This window comes from Biomphalaria glabrata, chromosome 12 (genome assembly GCF_947242115.1).
Source record: "Biomphalaria glabrata chromosome 12, xgBioGlab47.1, whole genome shotgun sequence".
In the NCBI taxonomy this organism is placed as follows: domain Eukaryota; kingdom Metazoa; phylum Mollusca; class Gastropoda; family Planorbidae; genus Biomphalaria; species Biomphalaria glabrata.
The window spans coordinates 34,240,808-34,257,165 of NC_074722.1; the positions used below are offsets into that span (position 1 = coordinate 34,240,808).

The 16,358-nt window shown below is 37.6% G+C and overlaps 1 protein-coding gene across 2 annotated transcripts in view; it reads left to right on the top strand.

Annotated features, from left to right (window-relative positions):
• The first annotated feature begins 308 nt into the window (after positions 1 to 308).
• The window catches only part of LOC106068402 (uncharacterized), a 36,936-nt gene continuing 20,886 nt past the window's right edge, over positions 309 to 16,358 (top strand). The window contains exons 1-7 of one of the 2 annotated variants that reach the window (XM_056005700.1): positions 309 to 572; positions 5,866 to 6,029; positions 8,066 to 8,238; positions 10,319 to 10,418; positions 11,770 to 11,851; positions 13,515 to 13,798; positions 15,397 to 15,534. In XM_056005700.1, the coding sequence (XP_055861675.1) occupies positions 433 to 572; positions 5,866 to 6,029; positions 8,066 to 8,238; positions 10,319 to 10,418; positions 11,770 to 11,851; positions 13,515 to 13,798; positions 15,397 to 15,534 (1,081 nt within the window). In that variant the 5' untranslated portion in view covers positions 309 to 432. The remainder of the gene's footprint in view (positions 573 to 5,865; positions 6,030 to 8,065; positions 8,239 to 10,318; positions 10,419 to 11,769; positions 11,852 to 13,514; positions 13,799 to 15,396; positions 15,535 to 16,358) is intronic. The other variant, XM_056005701.1, reaches the window with a different exon arrangement.

The following is a 16,358-nucleotide window of genomic DNA, read 5'->3' on the forward strand; positions in this document are numbered from 1 at the left end:
CTGAAGACTTTATGAACTTTTTTTTTTTCTAAAAATAAAAAAATACAATCATTTATTTTTATTTACACCCAGAAAAGAGCTTTAATTTAAACTGTAAAATGTTCAACAGAGCTACTAAATAGAACGGCAAGATATCGAAATAAACAAAGCAAATCACAGTTCAATAAGGTATTTAATAAACATTGCAATTTTAATCTCACATGCCACCAAAAAAGTATTTTTAGGCCATACGCTAACGACCGTGTCATAGCACTATCAGATACTATCAGCTAATCACCTTATCCAAGTATCGATATCGAACTGTCCACTTAGTATCTTTGTGTAAAGTTTCTGACTTGTGTTATCCCTCTCTCTCTCTGTCACATCAATAAGTAATCTCGAGAAACAAACTTGTTTGACCAGTTTCTAATCCATGTGGAAAACAAACAAAAAATGTCCAATGTATATAAGGGGATATTCATATGTCTGATTCTTATTGGATTTATTGACAGCAGTGGTTCTAGTAATACTGTATTGGGCAATAACACCAGCAGCTCCCAAAGTTCAACCAATAACAATGCTCAAAAAATTCCGTAAGTAAAAAAAAACAACACGTGACTCCATTGGAGATTTTCAAACTGAAAGTTATTAGCGATAATCCAGAGACATAAATAAATATAGACTGGCCGATAATAGAGTTTTATGAAACGAAAATTTGTGACTTGCATTTCTGTGTACTTTATTTATGTCTAGGAGTTTTGTTTAATCTCTAAGACTGAAGATCATGCAATTTTCATAGACATATATATATAGACTGGACGATAAAGAACAAATTATTATCGGAAATATTTGGGAAAAGATCAGTGTGTAGATCCACATCACAAACCTATATATATTTGCCTATGTCTATGATTATAAAACAAAGACAAAATATTGGGAATATGGCAGTTTTGCACTTTTCAAAACTAAAGATCAAAGGTATATATTGGCTGAAATGTTAGTCCTAGAATTTATAGCTCAATCGCCGCCATTTTTTTTTCACATAGATATAGTACATAAAACATATTGACTCCCCCCAAATAAAAATAACTTCCTACTTCCAGTCTATATTTATTTATGTCTATGGCAATTTTTCAAATTTTCAGAATTCGGAAATCCGAATACAATAGATATACATGTTTTCAAGTTACATGAAGTTATTTCCTTTTTCCAGTCTATGCGATAATCTGTTTACTGATTTTAATTACATCCTACATAGCAAGCAATTATTACATGCTATTTAAAAGGAAAGTTTATCAATAGTTCTGTATTCTGTACACACAATAAATGGCTATTTATGGATTTATCTCGATTTTATTAGAACTCCCGATTAACCAACATTATTGTTATAGTAACAATAGATATTATTTACTAAACAAACTCCAGAGGAGGCCTTTTATAATAAAAAAGCTGATCTCGTGCCAGAGGGGGACCAGCAAAAGCAGAAATGATTATTAACTTGTTTGTTGACTTTTCCATGCAAAATATTTCTGAATCACAAGTTACGTTGATTAAAGGCCACTAAATCAATATTAGAGGACTGGGGATAATATCGTTTAAGCAAAATCCTATATGAAGAACAAGTACATAGTCTGTAATACAGTACCAGCGTAAGGTACTATTTTTTAACAATAATAAAGCATAGCACACTATAGGCGGACGAGCCCGTTCACGTGGTGTGGTATGGTATATTTAGTCAAAAACTCAAAATATCACGAGATATAAAATTTGAATCATTTATTTCCAGCTGAAATTTATCACATAGTAGTGTGGCTTGTTAGCTAGGCGAAATGTTAATAACGTGAATGTCGTGGGTTCGACCCCCGCGGTGGCCAATTTTCTTCTCTTTATTTTCAATGAAAAATAAAATCGGAATGCTTTGTTTCCTATTGTCACATGTGTGTGCAGTGTCGTAGCTAGAGTGGGGGAGGGAGGGTTCAAATTTGAAAGTCCTCCCGGACCTCTACTTGGAGGGGGAACCCAAAATGTCCCAAATCTAAGAATCGACTTTGGGACATATTGAACCACACGCTAAAGATGTATCCTTAATCTTTTAACAAACATAATGTCCGGCCACAACGGCAATGTCTACGTTTCAGAGGATTATTTATGAGTGAAGTGATTCACATCGTTACGCAGACCCAGTCACGACCTGCATATTTTCCTGCAACTGATGCAGATAAAGCTTTGGTACTCAAAAGGGGGGGGGGGTCTGTTTCAGTTTCCTTTACGTCTTCTAAGCCTCTCTTCTATAAAGGCGCCTGGGGGTTGATCTTTATAGCGCTTACCGAGTGAGTTTCTATTACGGAGTGTGTTTCTATTTCGGAGTGTGTTTCTATTTTGGAGTGTATTTCTATTTCGGAGTGTGTTTCTATTTTGGAGTGTATTTCTATTTCGGAGTGTTTCTATTACAGAGTGTATTTCTATTTCGGAGTGTGTTTCTATTTTGGAGTGTATTTCTATTTCGGAGTGTATTTCTATTTCGGAGTGTGTTTCTATTTCAGAGTGTGTTTCTATTTCGGAGTGTGTTTCTATTTTGGAGTGTATTTCTATTTTGGAGTGTATTTCTATTTTGGAGTGTATTTCTATTACGGAGTGTATTTCTATTTCGGAGTGTATTTCTATTACGGAGTGTATTTCTATTTTGGAGTGTATTTCTATTACGGAGTGTATTTCTATTTCGGAGTGTATTTCTATTACGAAGTGTATTTCTATTCCGGAGTGTATTTCTATTTCGGAGTGTAATTTCTATTATGGAATGTATTTCTATTTCGGAGTGTATTTCTATTTCGGAGTGTGTTTCTATTACGAAGTGTGTTTCTATTACAGAGTGTGTTTCTATTTCGGAGTGTATTTCTATTTCGGAGTGTATTTCTATTTCGGAGTGTAATTTCTATTATGGAGTGTATTTCTATTTCGGAGTGTATTTCTATTTCAGAGTGTGTTTCTATTACGAAGTGTATTTCTATTACAGAGTGTATTTCTATTTCGGAGTGTATTTCTATTTCGGAGTGTATTTCTATTTCGGAGTGTGTTTCTATTTCGGAGTGTGTTTCTATTTCAGAGTGTATTTCTATTTCGGAGTGTATTTCTATTTCGGAGTGTATTTCTATTTCGGAGTGTATTTCTATTTCGGAGTGTGTTTCTATTTCGGAGTGTGTTTCTATTTCAGAGTGTATTTCTATTTCGGAGTGTATTTCTATTTCGGAGTGTATTTCTATTTTGGAGTGTATTTCTATTTTGGAGTGTATTTCTATTACGGAGTGTATTTCTATTTCGGAGTGTATTTCTATTACGGAGTGTAATTTCTATTTCGGAGTGTAATTTCTATTTTGGAGTGTATTTTCTATTACGGATTGTATTTCTATTTCGGAGTGTATTTCTATGACGCCTAAAGAGTGGTTTTGGTCTGCACAGTTCACATTCCACTATAAACATAACTAACGCTAACTGGTATAATAAGCATTGATAATAATGTCATTTTACTTGACTAATACTCACATATAAATTACAACTTTTACCTTTACCTTTACCTATCCCTTAGTCTGCTGGACCGTTGGGGCACCAAGCAAGACTCGCCGACCGTCTTTCCCCAATTATAACTACAACATTTTATTGTTATTGACAAAAAAAAAAACACACTAACTTCTCGCCCCTTTGTCATCACCCTAGAAGGTGTGGGGGGGGGGGACCTCACAGTTTGAGAAACGCTGGTCTCAGAATCTGAACAACTCACATAAAAAAGGAGAACCTACATTATTCAAAACTGAAAAATAAAATTGATTGTTGATCTAGAAGTAGCGAAGAAAAATTGTCTTTTTGTTGTCTAATTATTTAGTGAACTCTTTTATAAAACTTTTTTCTCATCTACTGTTCATTGAATCTATTATAAGATTTGTTATTAATATTATCAATATTAATTTGTTATTAATAAAATATTTTTTATTGATAAGGCAATTATTCATGTAGATGCTAATTGACATATCGTCATAAACACAGCGCATTGAATCCAACACGGTGAATACATCAGATTAACGCGAGTGGAAGTCTATTGTAGAATTAAAATAAGACAGATCAAGTTATGCAATAAGTAATTATTTCTATGTGAACATGTTTTGTTAGTTAAATTAATATTTCAAGAAAATCATATTTGTTTTCTATTTTTATTTTTGCGCCCCTCTGCTTGTGGCGCCCATCCCCGAGGGTGACGCCCTGAGCATCGTGGCCCCCTCACTACGCCTCTGCTAGCTTGTTGACCACACTTTTTGAGAGCTCTCCAACTGTCTCTTTCAGAGGTCATCTGCTGCCAGCTACTATCCTCTATGCCAGTTGGGACGAAAAAATTGCCTGAGTTGATTTTTATAGTGCTTACGGGTAGTGTCCGATGGGGGACACCTCTAATATGCGTCCTCCTTTAAAAGTAAGACGAATCGCCAATAACGCTTTAAAAAAAAGTATGACAATAACAAGTTGCCAAGTTTTTTTTACAAAGCTTATATCAATTAAGTCTGTTTGTCTGTCTGTCTTTCCCCCATTCTCGGATGAAGTTAAAACTTTGCACAATTATTCAAGAGTACCAAGTGACCGAGCCTGGTTTGGGAATATTTTTGTAATTACGATAATGAACGATGGGATAGAGGCTACTAATCTGAAAAGTTGCTTTAGTGTTCTGTTAGTTCTAAATGTAAATGTACATGGCGATGAAATAGAAAGTCTCTTAAGTCCTCCTACAGTCTAGACAAACCACAGCTCACGTCGTGTCGTTTTACAATGCATCCTTTGAGTAAAACTATTATATTATTATTGGCTTGGAAGAAAGTCTTTGCACTGTAACTTCTCAAACGGTTACGTTCAGACATTTAATATTGCAATTAGTATATTCATTATGGCTTTAGTACGAAACATCAAGTGACGCAAATCTCTACGTTATAGGGTAAAAATGGCACTTTGTGACAAAGTAAAATGGCGCATTTTTTTCTTCATAGATTTAAACCGTTACATTAGTTTTCTAAATAAACGTTTCCGTGGGGCACCTCTGTTACGCCGAACACCTTGCCTTGTTCGTCCCCTAGACTGGATACGTGCCTGCCCAGCCTGAGTGTCGGACTATAAGAAAGCTCATACCGGCTTTTGATATCCATCCATCCCAGTGGCGCTACAGCCCATGGAAAGATCTGGCCTGCTTCAACGCACCCCTCCATTCAGATCTCTCCTGGGGCTTCCGTCTCCACGCCCTAACCCCCAAGCTTTTTATCGAGGTTTATAGTTAACTCAAAAGAGGCTGCAGCGGTGCACAAACTCGTTGACCGCGAGCGAGATATCATGATCAGTGTGAGCAAGAAAGGCGTTGAGAAGCTGTGTTATGACCATTTTCTTTGTTCTAGTACGGAAGATTAATGAGGAATGCAGTATTTCCCGTGGCTGTGCAGCCCCAGCTATAACCTACAAATTTTGACACATCCAGGGCAAGCATAACCATTGTCGATTAAGATTTTCTTTTCGCCATCTGCGTCTGCGGATTTTCTTTGGTCTCAAATGTGTATCCCGCGGCCTTTGTATAGAGAGGACTTTTTATGGTTCAACAGTTACGTTGGGCAGGGCACGTATCCCGTATGGGAGACGAACGTATGCCAAAGGCAATTTTTTTTTGGTGAGCTAAAAAGTGGTCGACGTAAAAGAGGTGCCCCACTGAAACGCTTTAAAGACCAGCTATAGATCAATAAAGCAGTCTTAGTTTTAAAGGTATGTAAAACAAAACACTTTGCTCAAAAACTAATACATACAGACTTTCTTGATAAATGAATTTCCCTCTCTAATTTGATGTCCTAGATAATATTTGTTTTACAGAGACCCCGCCATACAGTTCAATCCATTCTTGTTTGCGAACACCTTGATGACGCAGATGATTCCTATGTTTAGCCCCTTTCTGTATCCTAGCTCACCTAAGTGCGCTGAACACAGAGGGCGTGTCTTTGAAGGCATCATTCAACAAAAGATATGGGCCATGAAATGTAAGTATGTGCACACTCAATTCTCCTAAATCACTCAGGTAATTCTTTGTAAATCACTCCAATTCTTCTTCTTCTTCGTTCTCATTTTTTTTTGTTGGAGTGTTCAGATGACTAGACCAATACATGAGATGAACTGCGCAGTGGTTTCCAAATCAGGAAGCTCTCCATATAATTTTTCTAAATCACTCAGGGAATTCTGCTAAATCACTCAGGTGATTCTTGTAAATCTTTCACATAATTCTTCTCAATCACTCAGGTAATTCTAAATCACTAAAATAATTCTTCTAAATCAATCTATTTCTTTTGAATTGCTCATACTGCATACTTGCATACTTATGCTGTATATATCTATATCTCTATATCTGTATATCTATATCTCTATATCTATATTTATCTATCTATCTTTCTCTCTCTCTCTCTCTCTCTCTCTCTCTCTCTGTATATATATATATATATATATATATATATATATATAATATATATATATATATATATATATATATATATATATATATATATATATATATATATATATATATATATATATATATTTACAGCATAAGTATGCAGGACCATTCGACTTGAGGGTGCTAATTTAATGGATGCCTGCGAGGCACCTCTTCTTTTTTTTTTGTTTACAATAATAACTATTAATAAGATCATTTTATCAACATTTACTATATAACATACCCATGAAGTTTGGAAGCAACTCAAATACAATAGGAGCATGTGGCTTTAATAAAGTTACGTCAATCGTATGATTTATGATACACAGAATATGTGAACAACACGTCCTACATCTTTCGAAGCGTGTGGCAAGAGCCATGGCTCATACTGATTTGCTAAACGTAAATTTCGGCCCCACTGCTAGGTGCGGGGGCCCAATTGGAGTAATCGGTCAAATCGGCCATTTGCACATCGGGAACACAGTGCGAAGAACAGCAGACGACGTTGCAAGGTAGAATCTAGACTGGGACCCACATGAGAAGAGAAAGGAAGGAAGAACAAAGCAAACATGGAGGAGTTGGTAGACCAAGAAGCGAGGCTGGCAGGATAGACACAGACCCAACTGAAGGGAATTGCCCCGGAAGGAGTTACGTAACTTACGTCCCATGCTCCACTGGGAGTCAAAGGTCAACTTATGTCGGGACAACATTAACCTTTTATAGTAAGAGTTATTAATAAGGTTTAGTACCCTCAGACATTGCGATCTATAGATGTAACGCCCTCTTCGTTACATTTGACTGTGCATTTAAGTGTAATTAAAGATGTCTTATTTCTCTTAAGCTGGTGTACTATTTTTTTACCTCGCATGTCTAATTCATTCAGCATAGTACAACAAATATCAGTAGCGATCATAAATTAAGTAAGGCCTTGGTTAGCAGACGATATTTATTATCCATAAAATACAATAGCAATTTACTGGCAATTCCAGCCATCAAAAATACACATTATGTTTGACAAATCCAATGAAAATATTCTAAGTACACAATTAATATCCAATCACTGAGTCAATTACGTTAGACATCCTTACAGCTTGAGAACATGGCCACTACCATCCCACAATTCCCATCTGGACTCCCGTCTCTCACGTGCAACAACAACAACAAAAAATCACATTTCGTGCTTGTCAACTATTACAATCACAATATCTATAAATAGCGACTCCTATGATGATGTGACAATAGGGCAGATGACGTAAAGGTCATCTGTTTCCTTGGCTCACGGTTAACGAGGGTGTCATGTGGCTAGCACAACGACCAACCGCCTTTACATTTCTCCAACTAACGCCAGCTGCCCATTAAAGCTGGGTGGACTCAGAGGCGCCTTAAATATATCGTAATTAATGATCACAGTCTTCACCAGGATTCGAACCCGGAACCCTCGGTTCGGAAGTCAAGTTATATCACTCAGCCACCGCGCCTGCATTTATTTATAAGGTTTAATACCTATAATAATATGGCGGGGCATCGCGTCATATGCCATAAAGCCCACTGCTTTTATTCTTGTTTTTTTATATATTGTCTCTGTTTCAGTTGTTGACTCCTTCGGCAAACTTGGTAGTGGGATTTTTCAAGGCAACACAATCATCATGGGCAACTATGATCTCTGTTTGTCTGCGGATGACGGAAACGGAACGAGCGGCTCATTTATTGAGCTCAAGTTCCTCGCGCCGGTTCCAGTGACCACGCTAATTACATCCGGCTTTGTAAGTATTTATCCCGATTCATAGAATGCCGTCAAATGTAATAGCAAGGTTTCATGTCCACACTTGCAGAATTTTAAATTTTATTTAACGTTAGAAAGACAGCTGTGAACTGCTAATTTTTTTTTTTTGACTTAGCTTATGCATACTCAGTGGCGTAGCTATGGTGGGGGGAATTTAAAAATTTCCCGGGCCCACTTGAGGGGGGGGGGCACAAAGTGTGTTCGATTTTTTTTACATTAAATATTAAATTAACCACATGATCTCATGTCATGATGTCGAATGTCAAAAAAAAAACCCCAGAGGCCCCTAAGGTGGTCAAGCCTCCCAGGCCCCAAAAATATGGCGAATTCCTAGCTACGCCACAGTGTATACGCCACTGAATTGTAAAATCTTATGCCACGTTCATAGTCTCTTTCAGTTACCTTATAATTCCCAAATGTTTCTCCACATTGCTTTTCTTTGTTTATTGCTTAAAGAATATAAATGGGATCCTAACAAGAAAAAACATTAAAAATACTTGATAAAAAGGAATCTACCTCCTTTATACAAATGTGTAGAGCGATTATTTTTCTCTTAATAACTAATAAATGTTAAATTTTAAAAGAAAAAAACATTTTTTTACCTGCCCCATTCACCCCCCCCCCCCCCTCTCCGGAGAAAGAATCCAGGTTAAGCGAATGTATAGACCTACTAGACTTTATAATATACCCCTGATCCTCGTTCGGTTGAACGATTTGGGAAAGATATTTACCCTCAATTCATTTTGGAAACATTTTTGTAATGACGAAAATGACCAAGCGATAGGGAAACGACTAACCAATCTGAAGAGTGGGAAGCGTGGTCGAGACGCTTGAACTTGGCTTGGCTTGGCTAACTAGTAGGGGCTCGAGGTTCGACACCCGACTCGGGCGCCTGAAGGCAGCATGAAAAACCAACTCCTAGATACCCCCCCTCCCCCCACTGGTCCACAAATGAGATTGGACCATAGCACTCTGAGCATGTTATAAGCATGAAAGTAGTGCTATATAAAAGCTATAATAATAATTAAAAAAAAGAGTTGCTTTTATGTTCTGTTAGTTCTAAATGTCGCTGAATAGAAATATTGTGGCCCTACGTCGTGTCGTTTTACATTGCATCCTTTGTGTAGCATTATTGTCCTAGTATTGGCTTGGAAGAAAGTCTTTGCAATGTCATTTCTCAAATATTCTAGATAAATATTTTCTCGCTCTCTAGCCAAATTGAAATGTATTTATTTTTTTACTTTAAAATATTGTAAAGGTCAGACTAGAGTTTTTTCCAGTCTGGAAAACGAGCTTGTAATTCTTTTCCCAACGATATAAAGCAACTTTCAAATTTCTAGGAAAATTGTTAGAGCCGTTATCGAGAATCATGTCCACCCAGGCAGAAGTTTCCGTCCAGATTTGTGTTGAACGCTTTCAAATAGATGCTTGTGCTTCATCATGGACATACTGTGGCAGGACCGCACTACAAACAGCTATGTCCTTTCGAACGCCGGTGTGGACAGTATAGAGGGACTTCTTATAATCCGACAATGGGCAGGGCACGTATCCCATATGGGGGAAGAACGTATTCCAAAGCAGTCTATTTTTGTGAGCTAAAAGATGGTCAATGTAACAGAGGAGCCCCTCGGAAACGCTTAAGAGACCAGCTTAGGCGCCACCTCGCCTTAGCTGACATAGAAGAAAGCACCTGGCTGCATGCGACCTCAGAACGAGACAGCTGGAGGACACTCTTAAAGCCCGCGGGATACACATTTGAGACCAAAAGAAAATCCGCTGCCGAAGACAGACGCAGACGGCGATAAGAAAATCTAAATCGACCACCGGCGGACAATGGTTATGCTTGCTCTGGGGTGTGGCAAAATATGTAGGTCACAGCTGGGGCTGCGCAGACACGGGAAATACTGCATTACTCACTAATCTTCGGACTCGAAGACAAGCCTTATTATTATGTGTTTCCATGAAGTTTAAAATTGAATAGAAATATTGTTTCTTTCTATGTTGTAATGCTTTGCTCCTTGATTTGAAACAACCGACTTAGTCTATACATTGGCTTTCAGGCTAACCAACAGAACGGCTTGCCATTTCTGTACTGGCACATTTGTCTGCCAACCCAGTGCAACAAAGCCGATGCTGAAAGTATAGGGACAAAGTTTGCTGGTAAGTTTGTTTTCCGTCCACTAACAGCCTCTTTCATCTAATGATCCTGCCCCACCTAACCAATAGTTTCTATTTAGTAACAGGGTCGGTCTTAGGCATTGGCAAACTAGGCAGCCGCCAAAGGCTTTCGATTAGTTTTCGATTAGTTTTAGAGAAGAAATAGCAAAACCTGCCCTCAATGATATCGTTAGAGTACACTAGGTTCTTTAAAAAAATTCGCAATATTAGTTTTTTTCGTTTTTTTTAGCGGCCCCCGAAAGGGGAATAGCCGCTATTAGTTTCGTGTGGTCCGTCTGTCCATCCGTCCGTCCATCCCGTTTAGATCTCGAAAAGTAGAAAAGATATTGAAAAGTCGACACCATGACACAAATACACTTAATTAAAGGGGAAAGTTGTTTTTTTTAGGAAAGAAAGAAAAAAACAAACTATACGTGAACTGCAAATAAACACTACATCTATAGAACAAGTGAAGGCATATAAATACCTAGGCTTTATCATTAATTACAAGCTCTCATAGGAAGACCATCTTGGAACTCTGACAAAGAAAACAGCCCAGCGACTTTTTTTTCTATACAAACTCAAAAGCTTTAAACTAAATAAGAAGAACCTAAATACTTTTTTACGGCGCGATTATACAAAATCTGCTAACATACGGAATAACTTGTTGGCAAGGTAACGCGTCATCTAAACTGGTGCGCCGTCTAGAAACCATCATAAAGCCATCAAAGCCTAACCATCAAAAATTACACGCACAACATTACCACAATTAAAGGGTTGTAGTTGTTGATAGGGTTGTAGTTGTTGTTGATAGGGTTGTAGTTGTTGATAGGGTTGTAGTTGTTGATACGGTTGTAGTTTGTAGTTCATAGTTTCTAGTATTCATTCTAAAAATATTAAACCCTGTCTATTTATTTGCCTGAGAGGACCACTTCGGGGGCCGATTTTGAGTTTGTGTTTACACACAAACTGTCTTTGTAGCCTTGTTTTTTTTTTAATTTTTGTTCTATTTCATTTGGGGCAACCAAATTCATTTCTCTTAGGGCCTCCAATTTTTAAAAGGCCGGTTCAGGTAACAGTCCCCTTTATGTAAAGGTCTGCCCCACCTACCCCACAATGTTCTGTCTAGTGATAGTCATGTAATGATCTGTCTGTTATGGAGTGCGTGTGTGTGTGTTTCTATGGTGACGGTGGGAAGAAGTTAGCGATTGGTTCTGAATGATGCAAGATAGGTGGCCTTACAGTGACTGTCATGAGAATAATGTTAGTCTTACGCCAGTAGAAGACATATATTCAGTACATCTTTAAAAAAAAACTCAATGGTATTGTATTATATAACATGTATTGTCGACAGATGAGTCCGGTATCACTTTAGTTGAGACCCTGATCCATGAAAGCAAATCTCCCACAGAAGACACTTGCTTTATCATCGCCGTGTGAGTTTTTTTTTTTTAGTTTAGACCAACAAAATATCTAAACAATATAAACCATACACATAATGTCATGTAGCACATGTCATGATGCAAATAATGTCATGTAGCACACAATGTCATGTCACAATGTCATGAAGCAAATTATGTCATGTCACATATAATGTCACGTCATATCTAATGTCACTTCACAATGTCGATTAGCACAATATGCCATGTTGCATATTACTGTCATATTGCACAGGCTGTTATGTCCCACGTGATGCTTAGCTGCACATAATGTCACATCGCCATGCTGAACATGATATCATGTCATACATGTTATATATTACAAAATGCTATGTCATACATAATGTCACCTTTCGCAAATGTCATTGTCATAGAAAATGCCAAATTACACTTAATGTCACTGACAGCCCTTGCTATGACAATCTTTAAAATCATGTATATATATGGTTTACGGGCTTTTTCAGTGTACTGACCAAAGGTTTGGAACTCACTCCCCATTCATCTCAGACATCAAGAAGAACATTAAGATCTATCTGTTCAAAACCTTTTTTTTTTTTTAGATTAGTTTGTCATTTCAGTTCTCGTGTTTATGTTTTCAATGTAATCACAGCACCTTGAGCCTACATCATGTTTGCTAACGCTGCTCTATAAATTAAATAGCATAATAATAATTATTATTATTTTGTTAGAAACGAACGAGTATTCATTCTCTGGCGCTGCCAGGGTCGAGTTTCTCTAAAGAGAAACAACATTTATTGTAGTCCCTTTAACAGTTTCCACTGAAGAATTTTCTGGTGATGTGGCAACCTTCTTAGGAATGTTAAGGGCCTTGAAGGTATTTGTGACGTCAGTTGTTATTATTCCCTCGGTTGATATAACAATGGGGTACATTGTTGTTTTAGATAACTTCCATAAACGCTTAATCTCCAAGCCTAGGTTCCCATATTTTCTTTGTTTTTCCAGCTCAGTTTTTTTTTTTATTATGAGACACTGGTACGTCGATGTTGATAATGGTAACGTTTTAAAAAAATATTTTTTGTCAATAAACTGCAGATCAAGGCGATTAAAATCTACCGTTTACTCAGTCAAAATAGGCCTATCCCAGTATAATAAGTGATCAGTAGACTCGAGAATCTCTCGTGGCAAGTATTTGTAATGACGAGTATTATTCTTATTTATCAAATTATGTGTCAAAGCCAAGTGTTAGTGTATTAATTTTGCAACTTGGTTATGGCGACCTAGGTAGGCAGTTTCCAATAGGGCTGAACATCCTGCCATTATGTGTTCAATTGACTCACCCACATTTCCACGTTTTCGGCATTTGTCAACAACATTGAGTTTTAGGATATGATTCTGGTAATTTTATTTCCTAATTACTCTATCCAGCATTGCTGTAACAAAGCCTTCTGTTTCAGGGTATAGATGACCTGATTTGAGCCATGTTAAGGAAGCAGCCTTGTCAATGTTATCACCATCTTATAAAGCCGGGAATTTTCCGTGGAGTGTTTTTTTCTTCCTATTGGCGAATCTCATGCCCTGCCATTATTATTATATACATCCTTACTGTCTCTAGTTTGAGCTAATAATAGCAACAGGTATTTCTATATTTCTATACCGTCTTCATGTCTGATTTTTTGTTAAATTTTAATTCTACCTTCAGGATTATCTTAAGCGTGTTGGGTGCTTTTTGCCTGGCTGGGACAGTCATCGATGTTTTCACCAAAGACGAAGAAGAGGAGGTAGCGAGAGGCGAAGATGTGACGGTTGGAGCGTCAGGCTTGAACGCCGAGCAGGAACCCCAGAGTCATAACGAAAGCGTCATTGTGACTGGCATTCGCGTCATCCCCGGAAACCAAAACGAGGCTCTGACTCCGCCCACTGTAGGACAGCATGTTCTGCCAAGAAGAACTTCCGAGATCTTAAAAACAGAAAAGAGTAACAATGGTAGATACATCGTTTTTATTACTTCTCTCCCCCCCTTTTTTTTTTAAATACATGCTGTTCCTCTCGGGTTGTATCATCTTGCAACAAGGCTCAAAATATTCCTTATTTATTACAAAAAAATCGACTCTGGGTATGCTTGTGAGTCCAGAACCATCGAACACATCAGGCGTGATATTTCCGCCTAAAGGAGGACATGCCGTGTGTAACGGATGTATGTGCGATTTGTGATTAATGTATTTCTACAGTACTTATAATGCTTATAATACTCCTAGATGTGTGGGTATCTCGTATGGTGTATTACAGATGCGAGTTCTATTACTAAGACATACACCGCCCACAAACAAAATATAAAAGGCTCAAACTCCAGTTGCTAAGTTCACTTGATATGAAGATAGAATGACGAACTTTAATACAGAATGGGCCAGAGTCGAGTCAGTCACTAAAAGCGATGTTATCCCTTCAAGAGCCTAGCAGTACCTGTCCTAAAAGTCTACACGACTAATCTCTAACCCAATGCCTATGTCGTCACTAGAAAATGTCGCGTTCAAAGTCTGTCTACTACAGTGCGCCTCTAAACTAAACAAAGTGTCTAACAAGTGGTCATTCTCTAAAATAGAGCGTGACGTTTTTTTATGCATGAATGTTTGAAAAATGGGAGGGGGGGGGGGAGAGTAGTTTGGACTTGTTGTCCACTCAACACCCATATGTTCAGATCTTACAGTTCGCTTTAGGCTCCACACATTCACAAATAATTCACACGCTTTAAAGATCTATTCCCGATGTAATAAATCTGTTTCTATATTGTCTTGTATTACACATATTTTTGCCTGTGCCGAAATACTATAAATATCTAGGTTTTAATTGGTGTATCTGGTTTACAGGATGAAGACCGTGGTGTTAAGTTGTGATTTTAAAAAGTTATTGCACAAGAAAAACTGGTCGCCCCCACTTCCGTTACACAGATGTAATAAAACGTGACCTCAAATCAGTGAACATCAATACTGATAATTGGGAAGACATAGCTCTAGACCGTAACAAATGGAGAGAGACAGTGACCAAGAAAGCTATGGACAGTGAAAGTACATGGGTCTCAGCTCAGGAAGAAAAACGCACAATCCGAAAAATGGCCAGCTCCTCTACCACCGAAGCAAAAGCCACCTTAACCTGCGCTATTTGTGGACGGGAGTGTCTCTCCAAAATAGGGCTCCACAGCCACATGAGGAAGTGTGCTCTGAGATGAACCATAGTCGTTCTACGACTGAAGGAGGCCAATGACAAAAAAAGTTATATTGCAATAATTTGTGTGTGTTTTTTAACATTGTTGAATCGAGATTTTTTTTTATCTCTTCCTTTTGTAGTTCATTTTTTACAAAGTTTTTATCAACTCACTTGGTCTGTCTGTCTGTCTGGTACAAATTTTGTACACGTTATTTCTCCCACACCCGTTCTCAGATCAAGTCGATACTTTAAACAATAATTTGTTGGATCTAACGAAATGTGAATAAAAAAAAAAAGATTTTAAAAAGGATTTTGTATATTTTGCTTGTTAAATAAACTATACTTGATTGAATCTTGTGATGTTTTTTTTTCTTCATCAGTCTCGGGTCAACCAGCAGACGTGACTGTAGATGCGGTAGATGCCAACTCGGATATTTCTAACGGATCCACGTTCATCGATAGGAGCTCACTCACCAGCAGACGATCATCTCTAACTTGGAGAAGAAGTAATGAGCTTGGTTAGCGATTCATTAGCACTTTGATTACTTTAACGAGGTGCACTCTAACCTCTTGTCTCTTATTGTAGTTTTTTTCACTCTAACCTCTTGTCTCTTATTGTAGTTTTTTCACTCTAACCTCTTCTCATATTGTAGTTTTTTTCACTCTAATCTCTTCTCTTATTGTAGTTTTTTCACTCTAACCTCTTGTCTCTTATTGTAGTTTTTTTCACTCTAACCTCTTGTCTCTTATTGTTCTTTTTTCACTCTAACCTCTTGTCTCTTATTGTAGTTTTTTCACTCTAACCTCTTGTCTCTTATTGTAGTTTTTTCACTCTAACCTCTTCTCATATTGTAGTTTTTTTTCACTCTAATCTCTTCTCTTATTGTAGTTTTTTCACTCTAACCTCTTATCTCTTATTGTAGTTTTTTTCACTCTAATCTCTTGCCTCTTATTGCAGTTTTTTTCACTCTAACCTCTTGCCTCTTATTGCAGTTTTTTCACTCTAACCTCTTGTCTCTTATTGTAGTTTTTTTCAATGTCTTATATATGACAATGACCTATTAAGTACAAGTTCTCCTTTTAGACTTTGCGATCTCTAGGGCAGATAAGGTAAAGCTCATCTCTTTCTTTGGCCGACGGTTCACAAAGGCGTCATGATGCCAGCACAACGACCAACCGGCTTTCCTTTTCCTCAACTAATGAGTGAACTCAGGGGCGCCCTTAAAATCCCGAAATTAAGCATCCCAGTCTTGACCGAGATTTGGAACCCGGAACCTCTCGATTCAGAAGCCAAGGGCTTTGCCATTAGGCCACCATTACAATGACCAGATTGTTTAAAACA